Source organism: Myotis lucifugus, unplaced genomic scaffold (genome assembly GCF_000147115.1).
Source record: "Myotis lucifugus unplaced genomic scaffold, Myoluc2.0 scaffold_0, whole genome shotgun sequence".
In the NCBI taxonomy this organism is placed as follows: domain Eukaryota; kingdom Metazoa; phylum Chordata; class Mammalia; order Chiroptera; family Vespertilionidae; genus Myotis; species Myotis lucifugus.
In genome coordinates this window covers 15,880,395-15,898,922 of record NW_005871048.1, presented here as the reverse complement: position 1 = coordinate 15,898,922, position 18,528 = coordinate 15,880,395, and the positions used below count along the sequence as shown (strand labels likewise).

The 18,528-nt window shown below is 38.6% G+C and overlaps 1 protein-coding gene across 4 annotated transcripts in view; it reads right to left on the bottom strand.

Moving 5' to 3' along the window:
• Positions 1–18,528, bottom strand: part of PJA2 (praja ring finger ubiquitin ligase 2) — a 63,722-nt gene that overhangs the window by 32,270 nt on the left and 12,924 nt on the right. For 3 of the 4 annotated variants that reach the window (XM_023749304.1, XM_023749265.1, XM_006081166.3), the window contains 3 exons: positions 5,223–5,337; positions 3,507–3,707; positions 429–1,479 (listed from right to left, as the gene is read on the bottom strand). In XM_023749304.1, coding sequence (XP_023605072.1) covers positions 429–1,479; positions 3,507–3,707; positions 5,223–5,253 — 1,283 coding nt within the window. In that variant the 5' untranslated portion in view covers positions 5,254–5,337. The remainder of the gene's footprint in view (positions 1–428; positions 1,480–3,506; positions 3,708–5,222; positions 5,338–18,528) is intronic. The other variant, XM_023749319.1, reaches the window with a different exon arrangement.

Genomic DNA, 18,528 nt, shown 5'->3' with positions numbered 1-18,528 from the left:
TACCTCAAAGACAGTTTCTGTAAAAAACTAACCACTACTTTGCATGTATGGTTAGCACTTGGTAAATAAGAATATTTAAACCTGGCCAGTGTGGCTCCGTGGTTGAGCACTGACCTACAAACCAGATGGTCACAGTTCAATTCCTCGTCAGGGCACATGCCCAGATTGTGGGTTCAATCCCCAGTGCAGGGTCATGCAGGAGGCAGCCAATCAATGATTCTCTCTCATCACTGATGTTTCTATCTCTCTCTCCCCCTCTCCCTTCCTCTCTGAAATCAATAAAATTATACATTTTTTAAAAGTATTTGATAAGTTAAAATATCTAATTCCCTGAGATGCCAGAGAATACATCCATCAAACATCACTGTACTAGAAAGAAATCACTTCGCTCACTACACGATCTGACAAAGTATTGAATAAAACCTTACCTGTCTTCATCTTTGTCATACAGTTGGTAATAATCTCCACAGCCATTCCAAAAGGTGTTATCCATAACTCCTTGCCTTCCTGCTGTGGCTCCACTTTCTGATGTTATTTGGTTATTTTCTGTTTCACTCTGTGTAACTCGTGCAAAAGGTAGATCCAAGAACATACAATCATGTTCTCCATCGTAGTCATCACATTTTATCAAGAGGTCATCTGAGCCATTTTCCTCAACTTCCAAAGCCTCCCTCCACCTCTGAACACTTCTTTGTTTAGCCTCATGCCTATTAAAACCTGATTCTTGGTTCACCTGGCTTGAACTTACCAGTTTTCTAACTTTAGGCCTCACTACCTGTTCAGGAGAACTTCCCTGCTTGTTGTCCCTATCTCTGGTATTTTGTTCACTGCAAATATGCCCCAGAGCACAGGCTGTATCTTCAGTTGAATTTTCTCTCTTTCTCTCCTGGCTAGTATTATTTTGTTCTTTCTTTCTAATAATCTCCTCTTCAGAGGAGGACCTCTGAAATTCCTGATTGGTTTGACTGACAATGTCACCAGTAGAACTTTTCACTAAAGGAGCTGAATCAAACTCTTCAAAATCATCTCGTTTCTCACAGCTAAAAGCGGGAACTGGTGGTAAAAGACCTGTATTTGCCTCTACCTCTCCATTTTCCAACTCAAATATTGTACTGCCCAAAGCTTCCTGATATCTACCACCTTCCACAACTTCTGAAGAAGGCTGAAGACGGTCATTATCCTCCTCTCCATGTCTGCCATCTGGATCATGAGAGTCAGTATGAACCAATGCAATTCCATTTTGGACACTTGAGGCATTACAGGCTGCTGGAGTATATTCTCCCTCAGAGTTATTATGAAGATTTGTACTGCTTCCTAAGGTCTCCCTGCCTTCCCCACTATGTTGTACTGCAGCAAAGGATGGACTGCTCTCAATGGTCTGATTCAATGCTGTATCACAAATGGGAATTTCTGTTTCACTTTTTTCAAATAAAGGATTGTTGGGTAAAGAAGACTGAACTTGATCCAATGGACTGGAACCTTCGTAGAGAACAAAAGAAAACATATTTGGAGAGATTAATTTAGATAAAATTTGATTTAATACTGGCTATTTAAGTAAAAATCATATCAATTATTACCTCTTTGAGATTATAAAAGAATTTCTCTGACAGGTGCTTCTATGTACCCTTACTTTACTGGGAGGGCAGAATGGTTACCCTATGAGTTCATTTATGCCACTGTGTAGTCACTCAGTATCATCTCACATATCTTTTGCAGGTTTTCCACTAAATCCTAATATTTAAAACATTCTGTAAAATACATTAAAAGCAGAGGCTAATGAAAGACCAAACAATAAAAGGCTTATGTGAAGTCACTGCCCTCCCAGTTCTTGGGTTGTGCAATTCAAACTTTTTCTATTACATGCAAGTGTAAAAAAAAAAATTCAAAGTACTTATGATAGATATAAGATCAGATTACAGATATAACAGAAATGAGACTGCACTGTGTTTGATGTCAATTCAGAAGATTATATCTTAGTAATATAGCTATAATGAGTTAACTTTAGGTATGTTACAGCTATGAATGAAAAACAATGAAAAAGTCAATGTTAATTCTCTTTGCCACAGTTTGTCAGAATCTTGATACAAGAATAAAATCATATCAAGTCTATAAATTACTTTAGCATGAGTATCTTTTATCACTACTAATGGAATAATAAAAATGAAGACATGAAATTTATTGAACAAAAATTTATAAATTATAAATAACTGAAGATCAGTCTTGTCCTATCACCAACAGGCTTCTTTAATAGAATGACCTTACATAATAATTCAGATTTTTATATATATATATAAACTAGAGGCCCGATGCACCAAATTCATGCAAGAGTAGGCCTTCCTTCCCCCAGCTACCGGCACCGGCTTCCCTCTGACACCCGGGACCTGGGCTTCCCTTGCAGCCCCAGCTTCTTCCAGAAGGTGTTCCAGAAGACGTCGGTCTAATTAGCATATTATGCTTTTATTATTATAGATGACAGTAAAAATAATCTAGAATTATCAAGTTTGTTCAGAACAAGAGGAAGATAGCATTCTAGTCCAAAATCATGTATTTTAATACATGAATATCTGCAAAATACTTTTCAAACTACTGAATGGTTAAGAAATTTTAACTAAGAATTAGTTGACATTTATATTTTATAAATGATTTTTTAAAAAAATCAAATGAGCCAAGCTATATTGCTTCAAGAGACAATTTTAAAAAACAAAATTTAAACTTAATATGCAGGGAAAAATATACTCAGTTAACATTTTAAAAATGTATTTGATTAAAACATGATTTCCTCTGGTTGAAGGATGTGACAATGTAATCACTGATATGAAAGTGTAGTTATATTTTGATAATTGGCCATATTCTATTTTCTTCTATGTTTAAATATTAACTAGAGGCCTGGTGCACAAAAATTTGTGCACTCGGGGGGGTCCCTCAGCCTGTGCCCTCTCGCAGTCTGGGACCCCTCCGGGGATGTCCACCTGCTGGCTTAGGCCCGCTCCCCAGGGGGTTGGGCCTAAGCTGGCAGTCAGACATCCTCTGGCAGCCCAGCAGCCCTCGGGGGATGTCCACTTGCCAGCGAGGAGCAGGCCTAAGCTGCAGTTGGACATCCTTAGTGCTGCTGAGGAGGTGGGAGAGGCTCCCGCCACCACCACTGTGCTGGCAGCTGGCAGCCTGGCTTGTGGCTGAGCAGAGCTCCCCCTGTGGGAGCGCACCGATCACCAGGGGGCAGCTCCTGCATTGAGCTTCTGTCCCCTGGTGGGCAGTGTGTGTCATAGTGACAGTCATTCCCAGTCGTCCTGCTGTTAGGGTCAATTTGCATATTACCCTTTTATTATATAGGATATTAATTCAATAAAAATTTAAATTAATTAAAAATTTCAGAATAGAATTTCTTCATAGAAATGTACAGCATTTTTACTCATAGACACACATAAAACCCACTCACAATTTCAAATATCACAAGATTAATTCATTCGGTCTTATTAATAGTTTTTAAATAATTCTGTGGTACATACCTGAGGAATTTTCCTTTGGAACATCATCTAGTTCCAACACTTCATAGTCATCACCAGCTCGACCCAAGCTTCTTTCATGCCTTGTCATACAAGGTTTAAAACTGACATAGGCATGTCTTCTTCCATATCTCCTGCCTGTGATTGTCTGATATCCTCCCGCTGGTTTGGGCCAGGCAGCCTTGTTGGATTCTTGATCCATTGCTGAAAAATAGAGTTAAAAATAAGAGTCACAGCAATGACTTTCATACTGGTGATTGGTGGGGGTACTGTTTGAACATATATGCTACTTGCCAAATCACATGCTATTAAACATCAAGTGTACCTTATTTTTTTTTTTGTAAATTAAGTTTCATTTATTTACTAGTAAGCAATTCAAGAGTGTCAACCAATTTCTAAAAATTACTTATATTGAAGTCTTCATGTTTATATAATAATACTCTCTCAATACAGATTATTTAAAAAATAAAACACAAAGTAAAAATAAAATAATCAACACCCAATATTTTAATATGCAAGCAGTTCTCATTTTCTCAAGTGTACCTTATTAATATGTACTATGTTATAAAAGTTATGTGGCCTCTTTACCCACAAAAATATCTTTTAAAGTTTGGTTCCTTTAAGGTATTTAAGACTTTTATAATGTAACCTACCAAAAAAGATATTCATATGCAAAACTATTATAGTGCAAAAGCTCATTAAGGATTGGAAAATGATTCTCCAAATTATCTCAGAAAAGTACCTTACATATAAGTGCTCAATACATATCTGTTGATTTCATTACTAGCACATGATATGATGATGGTTTCAATTACATTAAGAGGAATACATTCATGTCAAAGGTAACATTTAACTTCTTTAAACGGTATATATAATACCAAAAAGAACCAACTGGACCCACCATAAATCAGTCCAATAAGTTTGGGCCAGATAAAATTCTCTAAAAGAAAATAATGATGAGCCAAGTCAAATACATGCTACCCCACCTTTCAAAATTACCAATGGTATTCATTATGGTAAGAAAAGCCACCAACATTTGAATAACTTGAATACTAAGTTATGATGATTGAGAAATAATAGTAGTAAACAGTAGCATCTTTTACTAAATATGACATTATTTCATATGTATTAAGTATAAGTTTACTTAGTCAATTTGATTTTGTGTATACAATACGGGAACTAAACAAAATATTATCCCACAGTATATGGAATAGTCAATAAATTCGATAGTTACATATTTTTATTGCATTAAAATAAGAAGTATAATTGCTTCCAAGCATGAAAGAAAAACAAACATGTACTTATAAAATACAATAGCAAGTATCACATTATGTTATTTAATCCCCTCAACAACCTAATGAGGTAAATACTGTAGTTTATTTTAAAGATAAAAAAAATTAAGGTTAAAATTAAGTATTTAAGTAGTTTGCTCCATAATACAATAATATGACTCCAGATCCAGTTACCTTAACAATAACTTCAAAGAAATAGTCTCCAAAGTGGAAAGTACAATTGAAGCCAAGGGTATGTGAAAGGAAAATATAAGAATTTCTACTTGCACTTATTTTCATATAAAAAATTAGAAATGCAGCTTTATAAATATTTAACATATGGAGGAAAAACTGGCCTTAAGTAAGACCATAATCACATGTCATGTATGACACTGAGGTATCTGGAGGGAAAAATATAAAGTCCTCAATGTAGAGATACTTTGCTTACCTGCTGGCTCTTTTTCAGTAAACTGTGACATATATGACAGTTTTTGTGTGCCCAGTTCAATGGAATTTTGGATGTGACTTAGTTTTTACTCACACAATAAAGCTGCAGAAGATTCCTACAAAGAAACAATGGATTAAACAAAATAACAACACAAGCACAAAACAAAAAGGCAAAATTAATACTTCTGCTTCTAGTGAAACCTTTGTTAGCTTTTTAACAACAAAAAATCTGATCAGACAAGTTAGTAAAAAAACCTCATCTATATATATAAGGCTAATATGCTAAGTGTCCCTCCGAACATCCGCTATGACCACTAGGGGTCAGATGCTCAATGCAGGAGCTGCCGTAATGCGCACTGGCCATTTACAAAGAAACAGCACCGTGGACCTGGTGCTGACAAAGCAACACTCGGCTTCTCCCAAGTGGGACACAGGCCCCAACACCACCCCGGAGCCAGAGCCCACCAAATCACAGCCAACGTTGCCGAGACCCCATGGCACAAAATGCGGCCCACAGCCCAGCCCAGCCCAGAAACAGTCACTGTGGGCGCTGAGTAATGACGTCACCTAGCAACACTCAGCTTCTAGCAACTAGCCTCCAAACATTTTACACTTTAACCAAATGTCTGTGAAGCCTTTTCCTGTGCCTCATCTCATTTGATCCTCACAGAAGTCCTACAGTAGGTAGATAGGAGAATCAGTGGGATCCTATTTTCTTTTCATTAGCTGGAAAAGGGAGATTTAGAAAGTTTAGAAACTTGACCCAACTGGAAAGAAGAAATGGTGGACCTTGAAAATGACTTCAGGTTTTCTCACTGCGTAGAATATAGTCAAACACTGCTGCAGTTACATATTTTACCCTTTGTTCTCCCTTCGTGATCTATAATAATAACCTACTTCATATTGGTATTTACCACTGTGTTGCTGACAATTATCTGAAAGAGAAGTTGGGGTGCTTCACTGGGCTGGAAAAAGTGTAGCTAAATCAGAAAGCAGGTCTACGTAAGCAAGTTTATTCTATATATATATATATGCAAGGCTAAGTTGACTTGAGTATGCACGATACACATAAAGCTCTCGCTAGCGCCAATCACACGTGTGTGTTTCAATCTGTCACTGTCGATCGTGAATTTGGTTGACACTTCTATTATAGAGAAAGGGTGAATAGCGGTATTAAAATATTTCTTCAGATTAATTCCCTTTCAATGTGCACTGTGCCACTAGTATAACTATAAAATGACCATTTGAAAACAGTTTTACATCTCCTCTTGAAAAATCTTGCTGTAAGTATATTTCATCCTTAAGACTGACAATAACAACAACACACACAATTAATAAGTAAATAAGCAAATTTATTTGGAGAAGTGCTGGCTGGGGTATGTGATCAAATTATTTGGTACTCTAGTACACTATGTTATATCTTTGCTTCTCCATCAAGCACTATATTGTTCTTTTAGCCCTGGTTTATTAAAAAAGTTAAACCTAAGAATACAAACTTAGGCTTATGGTGATTAATATATAATGTATACAATGTATAATGTATGATAAGTAATGTATAATGGCTTATGACAATTAAAAGTTAATGTGTGTAAATAATGATATACTTATGCTTTACATTAGTCAATTGATCATTCAGGTATTTTAATCCCAAATAAGAACCTAGTCTAAATTAGAAAAATCAAAATCTACCATGTAAGAATATTAAAAGACCCTCTGCAGTTTTGAAATTAATACACTTATTTACTATTTCAAAAGTTGCTATCTGTGCTCTTCTCAAAGTTTGATAAGGACTTAATTTTTTATTTAAATACCTGATTTAAATATTTGAGCTATTGCTAACTTCCTATCACCAACTCATATTTATTAGAAGACGATAGTTCTGTAAGTGAATTTATGTTATCTGTCTAGCCATGGATAGCTATTAACATACATAGAGTATACACATACATTTCCCCCATATCTATATATATAAAGGCCTAAGCAACTGTTACAACCAGTTGACCAGAACGACTGATCGCTATGACATGCACTGACCACCAGGGGACAGATGCTCAACACAGGAGCTGCCCCCTGGTGGTCAGTGTGCTCCCACAGCAGGAGCACCACTCAGCCAGAAGCTGGCCTCATAGCTGACGAGCACAGCTGCAGCAGCGGCAGGCAGCGGCGGCTGGAGCAGCGGGGAGCATGAGTGGCGGGGCACCCGGCTGCGGCTTGGGATCCTCCCCAGCCGCCTGCCACTTAGAAACTGCTATATCCCTCAGGGGATGTCGGACTGCCAGTTTCAGCCTGATCCCCACAGGCTGGCAATCCAACATCCCTTGAGGGGTCCTGGATTGCGAGAGGGTGCAGGCCAGGTTGAGGGACCCCATCCATGCATGAATCCGTGCACGAATTCGTGCACCGGGCCTCTAGTAAATTATAAATTTAGCAACAAGTTGTAATCCTCTATCTCAGTGGTCGCCAACCTGTGGTCCATGAGATCCGAAAGGTTGGCGACTGCTGCTCTACTTGAATGAGTCAGACTGTTAGCAATAGATAAAGGGTGAAAATATATCTAAAAAATCATACTGGCAAAAATAAAAGCTCTAATTAATACTGTTTTAATAAGAAAAAAATCTTAACTGGAATCTTTATACATTTACAGTACAATAAATGGCAATCTTAAAGGGTAACTATGGACTTAAGTTCATGAGTATTTTCTTTGGAATAAGGCTTTATTCTGACATGTTCCAGGGCACTATTTGCAGTGCTGATACAACAATGAACAAAATGAACAAATATTCCTGATCCCCAAAAGCATCACCAAACCTCTATTAGAATAATGTGGTGGTTTTAAAACATACCCACAAATTCTTTAATACTTCACCCTTCAAAAAAGCAGAGCCTAATTTGCTCCCCTTACGTGTGATCTGTACTTAGTAACTTGTTTCTAATAAAGATAATGTGATATAAGTGACAGTTCGGGATCTAAAAAATTAGGGCACAAAAGGCATTGTGGCTTCATCCTTGTTTGCTCTCCCTTTGCTCTCTTTCTCTGAGGGAAACCAGCTGTTACATCATGAGATCACTCAAGTAGTTCTATGGAAAGGTCCACATGAGGAGTAACTGACAATTCTTGAGGAATTGAGGTCCTCTGGCAATAGCCATGTTACTGAACCAGCTGGGAAGTAGTTGCTTCATCCACAATCAAGTCTTCAGATGACTGTACTCTAGGCCTAAATCTTGAGTGAAACCTTATGAAAGACCTTGAGCCAAAACCACCCAGTCAGGTTGCTCCTGAATTTCTGACACACCCAAACTATCTACACTAATAAAAGACAAACATGCAAATTGACCGTACCTTTGCTACGCCTTAAGTCACGCCCACCAGCCAATCAGAGCGACTATACGCAAATTAACCCAACCAAGATGGCGGCCGGCAGCCAGGGAGCTGGAGTGAGCAGGAGTCTTGGTTGCCCCGATGATGAAGGAAGCCAAGCTTCCTGCCTGCCGTGGCGGCTCTGAGCTCCACTCAAAGCAACAAAGTTTCAATTATAGAAGATAAATAAACCCCAGATACCTGCTTTCAGCTGGCCGTAGCCACAGAGCTGGAGCGAGCAGGTGGCTTGATTGCTCCAGTGATGGAGGAAGCCAAGCTTCCCACGGCCGGCTGTAGCCTCCGCAAAAGGCAACAACGTTTCAATTATAGAAGGTAAATAAATCCCAGAATAAAAAGAAAAAAAGGAGAGGCTGGGAGCTTCAGTTGCCGGGGGGCTTGGCCAGCCTGAAAACAGCCCTCAGCCCCTCACCCAGACTGGCCAGGCAACCCAGTGGGGACCCCCCACCCTAAAGGGGGTGTGGCCAGCCTGAAAACAGCCATCAGCCCCTCATCCAGGCTGGCCAGGCACCCCAGTGGGGACCCCCACCCTGAAGGGGGTGTGACCATCCTGCAAACACCCATCAGCCCCTCACCCAGGCTGGCCAGGCACCCCAGCGGGACCCCCACCCTGATCCGGGACACCCTTCAGGGCAAACCAGCCGGCCCCCACCCGTGCACCAGGCCTCTATCCTATATAATAAACGGGTAATATGCAAACTGACCCTAACAGCAGAAAGACTGGGAATTACTGGTCACTATGACACACACTGACCACCAGGGGGCAGTTGCTCAATGCAGGAGCTGTCCCCTGGTGGTCAGTGAGCTCCCACGTGGAGGAGCTCTGCTCAGCCACAAGCCAGGCTGATGGCTGCCAGCACAGCGGTGGTGGCGGGAGCCTCTCCCACCTCCTCAGCAGTACTAAGGATGTCCAACTGCAGCTTAGGTCTGCTCCCCGCTGGTAAGTGGACATCCCCCGAGGACTGCCAGGCTGCCAGAGGGATGTCTGACTGCCAGCTTGGGCCCGATCCCCCAGGGAGCGGTCCTAAGCCAGCAGGTGGACATCCTCCGAGGGGTCCCAGTCTGAGAGAGGGCACAGGCCAGGCTGAGGGACCCCCCCAAGTGCACAAATTTTTTGTGGACCGGGCCTCTAGTGAGATAATAAATGTTCTGAGCCGTTAAGTCTATTGCAGCTTAATGCATTATCCTACAACAGATACTACAAATAGTGAAAATTACATGTTCTTAGACACTGGATTTTCTTATAGTTCCACCTATTACTAGAACAAGATTTTCTAATACCATCTCATGAAAGTATATTTCTCCCTTTAAAAGCTCTACTTCTCAGCATGCAAAGTGCCATGTTGTGGTTGACAGCATCAAAAGGAATTACACCAGCCCTAGCCGGTTTGGCTCAGTGGATAGAGCACTATCCTGCGGACTGAAGGGTCCCAGGTTTGATTCTGGTCAAGGGCACATGCCCAGTTTGCAGGCTCAATCCCCAGTAGAGGGCATGCAGGAGGCAGCCAATCAATGATTCTCTCATCATTGATGTTCCTATCTCTCTCCCTCTCCCTTCCTCTGTGAAATCAACAAAAATATATTTAAAAAAGAAAAGGAATTATACTTGTCTTTTGCTTGTTGGGATTATCAGAACTGCTGCTTAGCACCTATACTCCACCTATCACCTAGAAGACACTCATCAAATAACTACTGAATCAGGGACACTTACTTTTAGAATTTAAATCTAACTGATTCACATGAAGCTTTACACAGAGGAAGATAGAAATTAGTTAACTTCCAGAAGCGTTTCAACTGAAAGAGTGGTTCTATACTCCTGTGACCCATTTGCTGGGAGCCAGAAATAATTCTCTATTTTTTTTTTAAAAAAAGGTGAGGTATAATTGACATATAACATTATATTAGTTTTAGGCATTCAACATAATGATTCAATATTTGTATATATTGCAAAACAATCACAATTAAGTCTAGTTCATTCCCATCACAGTAGAGTTACAAATTTTTTTTCCTGTGGTAAGAAGTTTTAAGACCTATTTTCTCAGCAACTTTCAAATATGCAATAAAGTATTATTAATTACATTCACCATGATGGATATTATATCCCCAGGGCTTACTTTATAACTGAACGTTAGTGCCTTTTGAACCCCTTCACGCATTTTGTGTGTATGTAAAATCACATTTTTCCCCAAGAAGATCTTATTGGGGGGCAGGGGATGGAGGAAGGGCAGTTTAAAATAATTTATTTTCTCATAGTTCTGGAGACTAAAAATCCAAAATCAAGATGTTAGTAGGGCAGTGCTCTCCCCAAAGGCTCTAGGGAAGAATCCTTCTGTACTTCTGGTTGGATGCCAGCAACCCTTTGGGATTCCTTAACTTGATACATCATCATCTTTATCCATTCATCCATTGATGGACACGTAGGTTGCTTCCAGCAATGAACATGATGGGGTCTTTTCAAGTTAAATGTTTTCGTTTTCTCCAGATAAATACCCCAAATTGGAATTTCTGGGTCATATGGTAATTTTCTGAGGAACCTCCATAATGTTTCCTATAGTGGCTGTACCAATTTACATTTCTACCAATAATACACAAGGATTCTCTTTTCTCCACATCCTCTCCAACACTTGTTACTTCTTGTCTATTTCATAATAACCATTCTAACAGCTGTAAATTGATATCTCATTGTGCTTTCATTTGCATTTCCCTGACAATTAGTAATGTTGAGCATCTTTTCATGTACCTGTGGCCATCTGTATGTCTTCTTTGAAAAGATGTCTAGTCATATCCTCTGCCCACTTTCAAATCTGATTTTTTTTTTTTTTGCTATATTGGGTTGTAAAATTCTTTATACATTTTGGATATTAAACCCTTTTCACATACCACTGAGTTGCAAATATTTTTCCAATTCAATAAATTGTCTAGAAATAACTCACCTTTAAAGTGTCTTTTCTTGAATCATATGAATGCATATTTTTAAAAATTGTTATTGAATTTACTGGGGTGACATTGGTTAATAAAATTATATAGGTTTCAGGTATCCAAACAAATAAAACAATTTTAACAGGGTCTTTTCTAGAAATAGATAAGTTAGTTGAGAAACAATACAATTATAAAAGAGGAACAATAAAGTCAGGATTGATATAGTGAAAATTACATGAAAAACATATTTGAAACATAAAATATATGTAATCAGGAACAGATATTTGGATAATCCTCAAAGTTTATATTTAAGTATCCAAAAAATGTATTTCCAATTTGTTATGGTGAACCCTTTATCTCACCAAATGTTTTTAAGTTATGTTGTTTAAAAAATGTTATAAAATACTGCTTTAAAAAAATCTACCTACAGAGAGAAATCTGTAAAGAATTGAATGAGCATATACCCAACACACTATAACAATAAATATTTTCTATGGTTTAATGGAGGTAAAATTGGCTAAGGAAGAAAAAAAATTTAAAGGAAGCCAAAAATAATTGAGATAAAAAAATAATGTCCCAATCCATTAAAAAACACAAGATGGAGAATATTCCTCAAATTTCTCTTTCATTTAGATAAAAAAATATCTGATTCAGATGTAGCACAAATAAAAAGGGCCCACCCTCCTTTGAGATACACAAGTCAAATTAGTGCAGAATAAAGCAGTAGGAGAGATTTACTTCCACATCTAAGCCAGGAAAACAAAAAACAAAGGTACAGGAAAATAGAAAATTCAATGTTGCAATTACATTTAATAGTAAAAGTAAAAAAAAAAAAATGTGCTCAGAATAAATTAAATATCTAATATTGAGACACTTAAATGTGTGCTAACTACCAAAAAATGGCATATATGAGTGGGGAGGGGATTAGGTGATAAAAAAAAATTAAAAGAATGGCATAATGTTGAAACAAGATGATGTGTATTTGGAGTTTTTTGTACTCTAGAAATTTGTTTGGAAATTTTCATGGTAAAACTTTTAAAATATTTCCTTTTCTTTGCACTCATTTGTTGAAGAATTAGTTATTTATAATAATAAGGTACAAAACTCTTAAGCATACATTGTAGTTCAATTAATTTTTACACACATATACGTATGAATAAATACCACCTAGTTCAAGATATTAAACACTATCATCACTTCAGAAGATTTTCATTTGCCCCTTCTAAGTAATTAACTCCTCCCAACTCAGAGGCAACCACTTTCCTGGCTTCAATTACCCCAAATTATTTTTTTCTATTTTAAACTTCATATAAGTGGAATCATACAGTATAAATTCATTTGTGTCTACCTACTTTTGTTCAACAAAGTATTTCTGAGATTCATTGCTACAGACACATCCTTGTACATGGTTTTTATGTTTTACCTTTCTTGGGTACATAAATTCTGAACTCACAGTAGAGGGCTATGTTTCGCTATAACACCTACTGATAGTTTTCCAAAATGGCTGAAACAATTTATATTCCCACCAGCAAAATAGAAGAGCACCAGTTGTTTCACATCCTTGGCAACACTTGTATTGTCAGTCTCTAATTTGGGCCATTCTGGCAGGGGTGTGATGGTTCTGCATTGTGACATTTCCTAATAAGTAATAATGTAGAGCACCTTTACCTATGCATATTGGCCTCTTAGACATCTTCCTTTGTGATATCTTCCTGTAAAATATGCTCACTTTTTTGCATATTTTAAAAATTGGGTTGTTTGTGCCTTTTCCTTCTTGATTTATAACAGTTACTTATACAAGTCCTACACAAGATTTATTTATTATGAATAAATTCTTGCAGTATATCGCTTGCTTTTTCTCTGTCTGAATGGTGTATTGACGAATATAAATTCTTATGTATTCTAACTTATTAATTTTGTGCTCTAAGAAATTTTTGCCTACTCCAAAGTCAAGATATTCTCTTAGATTTTCTTCTAGAAGCTGGATAATTTTAGCTTATACATCTGGATCTATTATCTAACTCAAATGAACTTTTAAAATATAATGTGCCTTTTTTATACAAATATCCAGTTTACCTAATAGTTTATTAAAAATAAATGCTTTCTTTTAATTTCAGTGAAGCTTTTGTCATAAACCAAGAAACTAGATATGTGAAGGTCTATAGCAGTGGTTCCCAAACTTATTTGGCCTACCGCCCCCTTTCCAGAAAAAATATTACTCAGCCCCTGGAAATTAATTTTTTTTTAATTTTAATAGTTACTCATCGCCCCCAAATGCACCTGTGGCCATCACCACCCCCCTGGATCGTTGCAGCGCCTACCAGGGGGCGGTAGCGCCCACTTTGGGAATCACTGGTTTATAGGAAGAGGTCAATGCCCCTGACTAGTCAGTTATTGCATGTTTTAAAAATTAGTGTGGCACATCAGTGTGCCACTGCACACAGGTTGAAAACTGCTGTTCTAATACAAAATATCTTAATTAATATTACTTCATAACAAGTCTTGACATCTGAGACATTTACATTTTGATATAAACTTTGGAATCCATTTAATCAATAAAAAATTCTGGTATTCAATAAAAAATTCTGGTATTTCTACTGACACTATAGCTCAATTTGGGGGAAATTGATATTTTAACAATACTGAGTTTCCTACTACATAAAGATGGAATATTTTTCCATTTATTTAAGTATTTTAAAATGTCTCTTAGCACTGCTTTGTAATTTTCAGCGTAAAAAATCCTGCCCAAGTTTCATTAGATTTACTTTTAGGTATCTTACATATTTTTATGCTATTCTAAATGTACTTTTCTAATTTTATTTCACATTATTTTGGTTGTGTTAAAATAAAAAATAGAAATCAGACTTGAATATTCCTTGAACAGACAAAACCAGTTTAGTCATAAAAACAAAGCTTAATCTAGCTTATTTTACCAGGCTAAATTGACCTGGGTCGTTTTTTGCTTATGATGGCCCTGATTTACAATGCTTTGACTTACAATTTATCAACTTTATGATGGGGTGAAAGCAAAATGAATTCAGTAGAAACTTTACTTCAAATTTTGATCCTTTCCCAGGCTAGCTATATGATACTCTCTTGTGATGCTGGGCAGGGGCAGAGAGTTGCAGCTCCCAGTCAGACACACGATCACCAGGGTAAACAACCAATACTTTACAATGTACTCTGTTGCATTTGTTGGGGATACTGCATTCAATAAATGACATGATATATTCAACAATAGGCTTTGTTAGACGATTTTGCCTAACTGTAGGCTAATGTAAGTGTTCTGAGCACATTGAAGATAGGATACGTTGAGCAATAATGTTTGGTAGGCTAGGTGTATTAAATGCATTTTCCACTTATGATATTTTCAATTTATGATGGGTTTATCAGGATGTAACCTAATCATAAGTCAAAGAGCATCTGTATTGTAAACAATAACTTTCTCACTACATAACCTACTTAATAACAATACTAGAGGCCCGGTGCACAAAAATTTGTGCAATCGGGGGGGTGGGGGGGTCCCCCTCAGCCCGGCCTGTGCCCTCTCGCAGTCTGGGACCCCTCGGGGGATGACCACCTGCTGGCTTGGGCCTACTTCCCAGGGGATTGGGCCTAAGATGGCAATCAGACATCCATCTGGCAACCCAGCAGCCCTCGGGGGATGTCCACTTGCCAGTGGGGAGCAGACCTAAGCTGCAGTCAGACATCCTTAGCGCTGCTGAGGAGGCAGGAAAGGCTCCCACCACCACCGCTGTACTGGCAGCCATCAGCCTGGCTTGTGGCTGAGCAGAGCTCCTCCACGTGGGAGCTCACTGACCACCAGGGGGCAGCTCCTCCATTGAGTGTCTGCCCCCTGGTGGTCAGTGTGTGTCATAGTGACCAGTAATTCCCAGTCTTTCTGCTGTTAGGGTCAGTTTGCATATTACCCTTTTAATATATAGGATAGAGGCCTGGTGCACGGGTGGGGGCCAGCTGGTTTGCCCTGAAGGGTGTCCCGGATCAGGGTGGCGGTCCCGCTTGGGTGCCTCGCCGGCATGAGTGAGGGGCTGATGGCTGTTTTCAGGCTGGCCACACCCCCTTTAGGGTGGGGTCCCCACTGGGTTGCCTGGCCAGTATGGGTGAGGGGCTGAGGGCCGTTTTCAGGCTGGCGGGAGACTGAAGCTCCCAGCCCCTCCTTTTTTTTATTTTTTATTCTGGGATTTATTTACATTCTATAATTGAAACATTGTTGCCATTACTGGCGCTCCCAGCTCTGAGGCCGCTGAAAGCAGGTATCTGGGGTTTGTTTAGCTTCTATAATTGAAACATTGTTGCTTCCGGAGCTCAGAGCCGGGCTGCGGCAGGCGGGAAACCTTGGCCTCCTCCATCACTGGAGCAAGCAAGCCTCATGTTCGCTTCAGCTGCGTGGCTGCCGGCCGCCATCTTTGTTGGCAGTTAATTTGCATATCGCCCTGATTAGCCAATGGGAAGCGTAGCGGAGGTACGGTTAATTACCCTTTTTGTCTTTTATTAGATAACTACTACTTCAGTGATTCATTGGTTTTACTTCTGTTATTTCTGAACTTTTGACATTGCGTGGCATCAGAAGTGAAGTGGGATCCAAAGTCCTCCAGTGACTCCAAGGTATCAGATAAGCAAACAAGTGCTGGTAACCCACAGACGCCACTGAGCTCACTGCTTTCTCACCAATACTGGAGTTTGAGACTAAGTCTCTCTTTGATCCAAGCTCCATTCTTTTTGTGTTTTGAACTCTCTGACTTATTGTGTATACCTGTGTTTTGTTTGTTGAAGCTTCTTGGTAAGTCATCCTACTCTATGCCAAAGGGGGAAAAACACACGATACCTTGTGTTTTAGACCAGTTGGGAAACAAGGCTTTTTGTAATAAAGACATCTTCGGACATCTAAAGGCAAAGATGAGTTCTACCTGGTCGATGGACCAGAATCTTGTGCCTTTTGGAAAATGGTTGAACTTTTGAAATTGTAGTGGTCACTCTGAAGAACCTTTAACTTAGATAGGTCCACCTTAAGGAGCATCCTTAAAAGAGAGGATTCCAAACCACAATGAAACAATGAAATGCATTCTTTGAATAGAAGCTTTTAATGAATCTAAAAACAGTTTTAAAAGGATCCTCACAGTATGCAAATAAAAAATCTTCAGTAAAACACTGGCCATCTGAGCAAGTTACCTTAATTTAGTGCATCTGCCAGAAACATAATCTGTATCCCACTATTTTTGAGTTTTATACAGGATACATGGATAAACATTTAAACAAAACTGTAAGATCTCTGGTTATGTCTTTCTATATGTTTATGTCTGTATGTTATAGACAATATTTTTCTATCTCTGGTATTGCCAAAATGAATTTGTAAAAAGCTCTATTTGTCTTTAAAAAATTATGTATACACACACACACACACACACACACACACACACACACACACACACTAGGTGTGCCAGTTAATAATGTGGATTTTTTTCAATAGATGGAGTTACCCGTGTTGATATATATGTGATTTGATATGTATGCTATTTTGTTGTATTGACAGCAAGCTTCAAAACTTTGTATGTCAAATTTTCTGAAGGTGCTAACATCATAGATATTTTTACACTTAAAAATGTCAAATTTTGTGCCCAAAAAAGAGCATTTGCGGGAAGTTTTAATTCATTACTTTATTTTGAAGGAAAGTGCTGCTGAATACTTCAGGAAGCTTATAGTGAACATGCTCCATCTCAAGATACTTGTGAACGCTGGTTTATACGCTTTAAAAGTGATGATTTCGATGTGAAACACAAAGATCGTCCACGTCAACCGAAAAAGTTTGAAGACCAACAATTACAAGCATTATTGGATGAAGATGCGTGTCAAACTCAAAATCAACTTGCAGAAAGATTAAACAATGCTCAGCAAACAATTTCCGATCATTTACAAGCAATGGGAAAGATTTTAAAGGAAGGAAAATGGGTGCCACATCAACTGAATGAAAGACAAATGGAAAACCGAAAACTCATCAGTAAAATGGTCTTCAATGGCATGAAAGAAAGTCTTTTTTGCATTGAATTGTGACTGGCGATGAAAAGTGGATTTATTTTGAGAATCCCAAATGCACAAAATCATGGGTTGATCCAGGTCAATCATCAACATCGACTGCAAGGCCAAATCGCTTCGGAAAGAAGACAATGCCCTGCGTTTGGTGGCATCAGGAAGGTGTGGTGTATTATGAGCTTCTAAAACCAGGTGAAACCGTTAATACTAATCGCTACCGACAATAAATAATCAATTTGAACCATGCTGTGATCATGAAACAACCAGAATGTGCCAGAAGACACGGCAAAGTAATTTTGCTTCATGATGACACACCATCACACACTTCAAAACCAGTTAAAGACACGATAAAAGATCTATCTTGCCTGGGAAGTATTAACCCACCAGCTGTATTCACCAGACCTTGCTCCTTCAGATTACCACTTGTTCTAATCGATGGCACACGCACTTTCTGAGTAGCACTTCAAAATGTACAAAGAAGTGGAAAATTGGGTCTCTGAATGGTTTGCCTCAAAACAAGGAAGTTCTACTGCAGAGGTTCTCAACCTTCCTAATGCCGCGATCCTTTAATAGAGTTCCTCATGTTGTGGTGACCCCCAACCATAAAATTATTTTCGTTGCTACTTCATAACTGTAATTTTGCTACTGTTATGAATCGTAATGTAAATATCTGATATGCAGGATGTATTTTCATTGTTACAAATTGAAAATTAAAGCATAGTGATTAATCACAAAAACAATATGTAATTATATATGTTTTCCGATGGTCTTAGGCGACCCCTGTGAAAGGGTCGTTCGACCCCCATAGGGGTCGTGACCCACAGGTTGAGAACCGCTGTTCTACTGGGACAGTATCCACAAATTACCTGAAAGATGGGGAAATGTATAGCTAGTGATGAACATTACTTTGATTAAAGCACTTTTGATGTTTCTCTTGAAATTATTAACCGGTACACCATATATA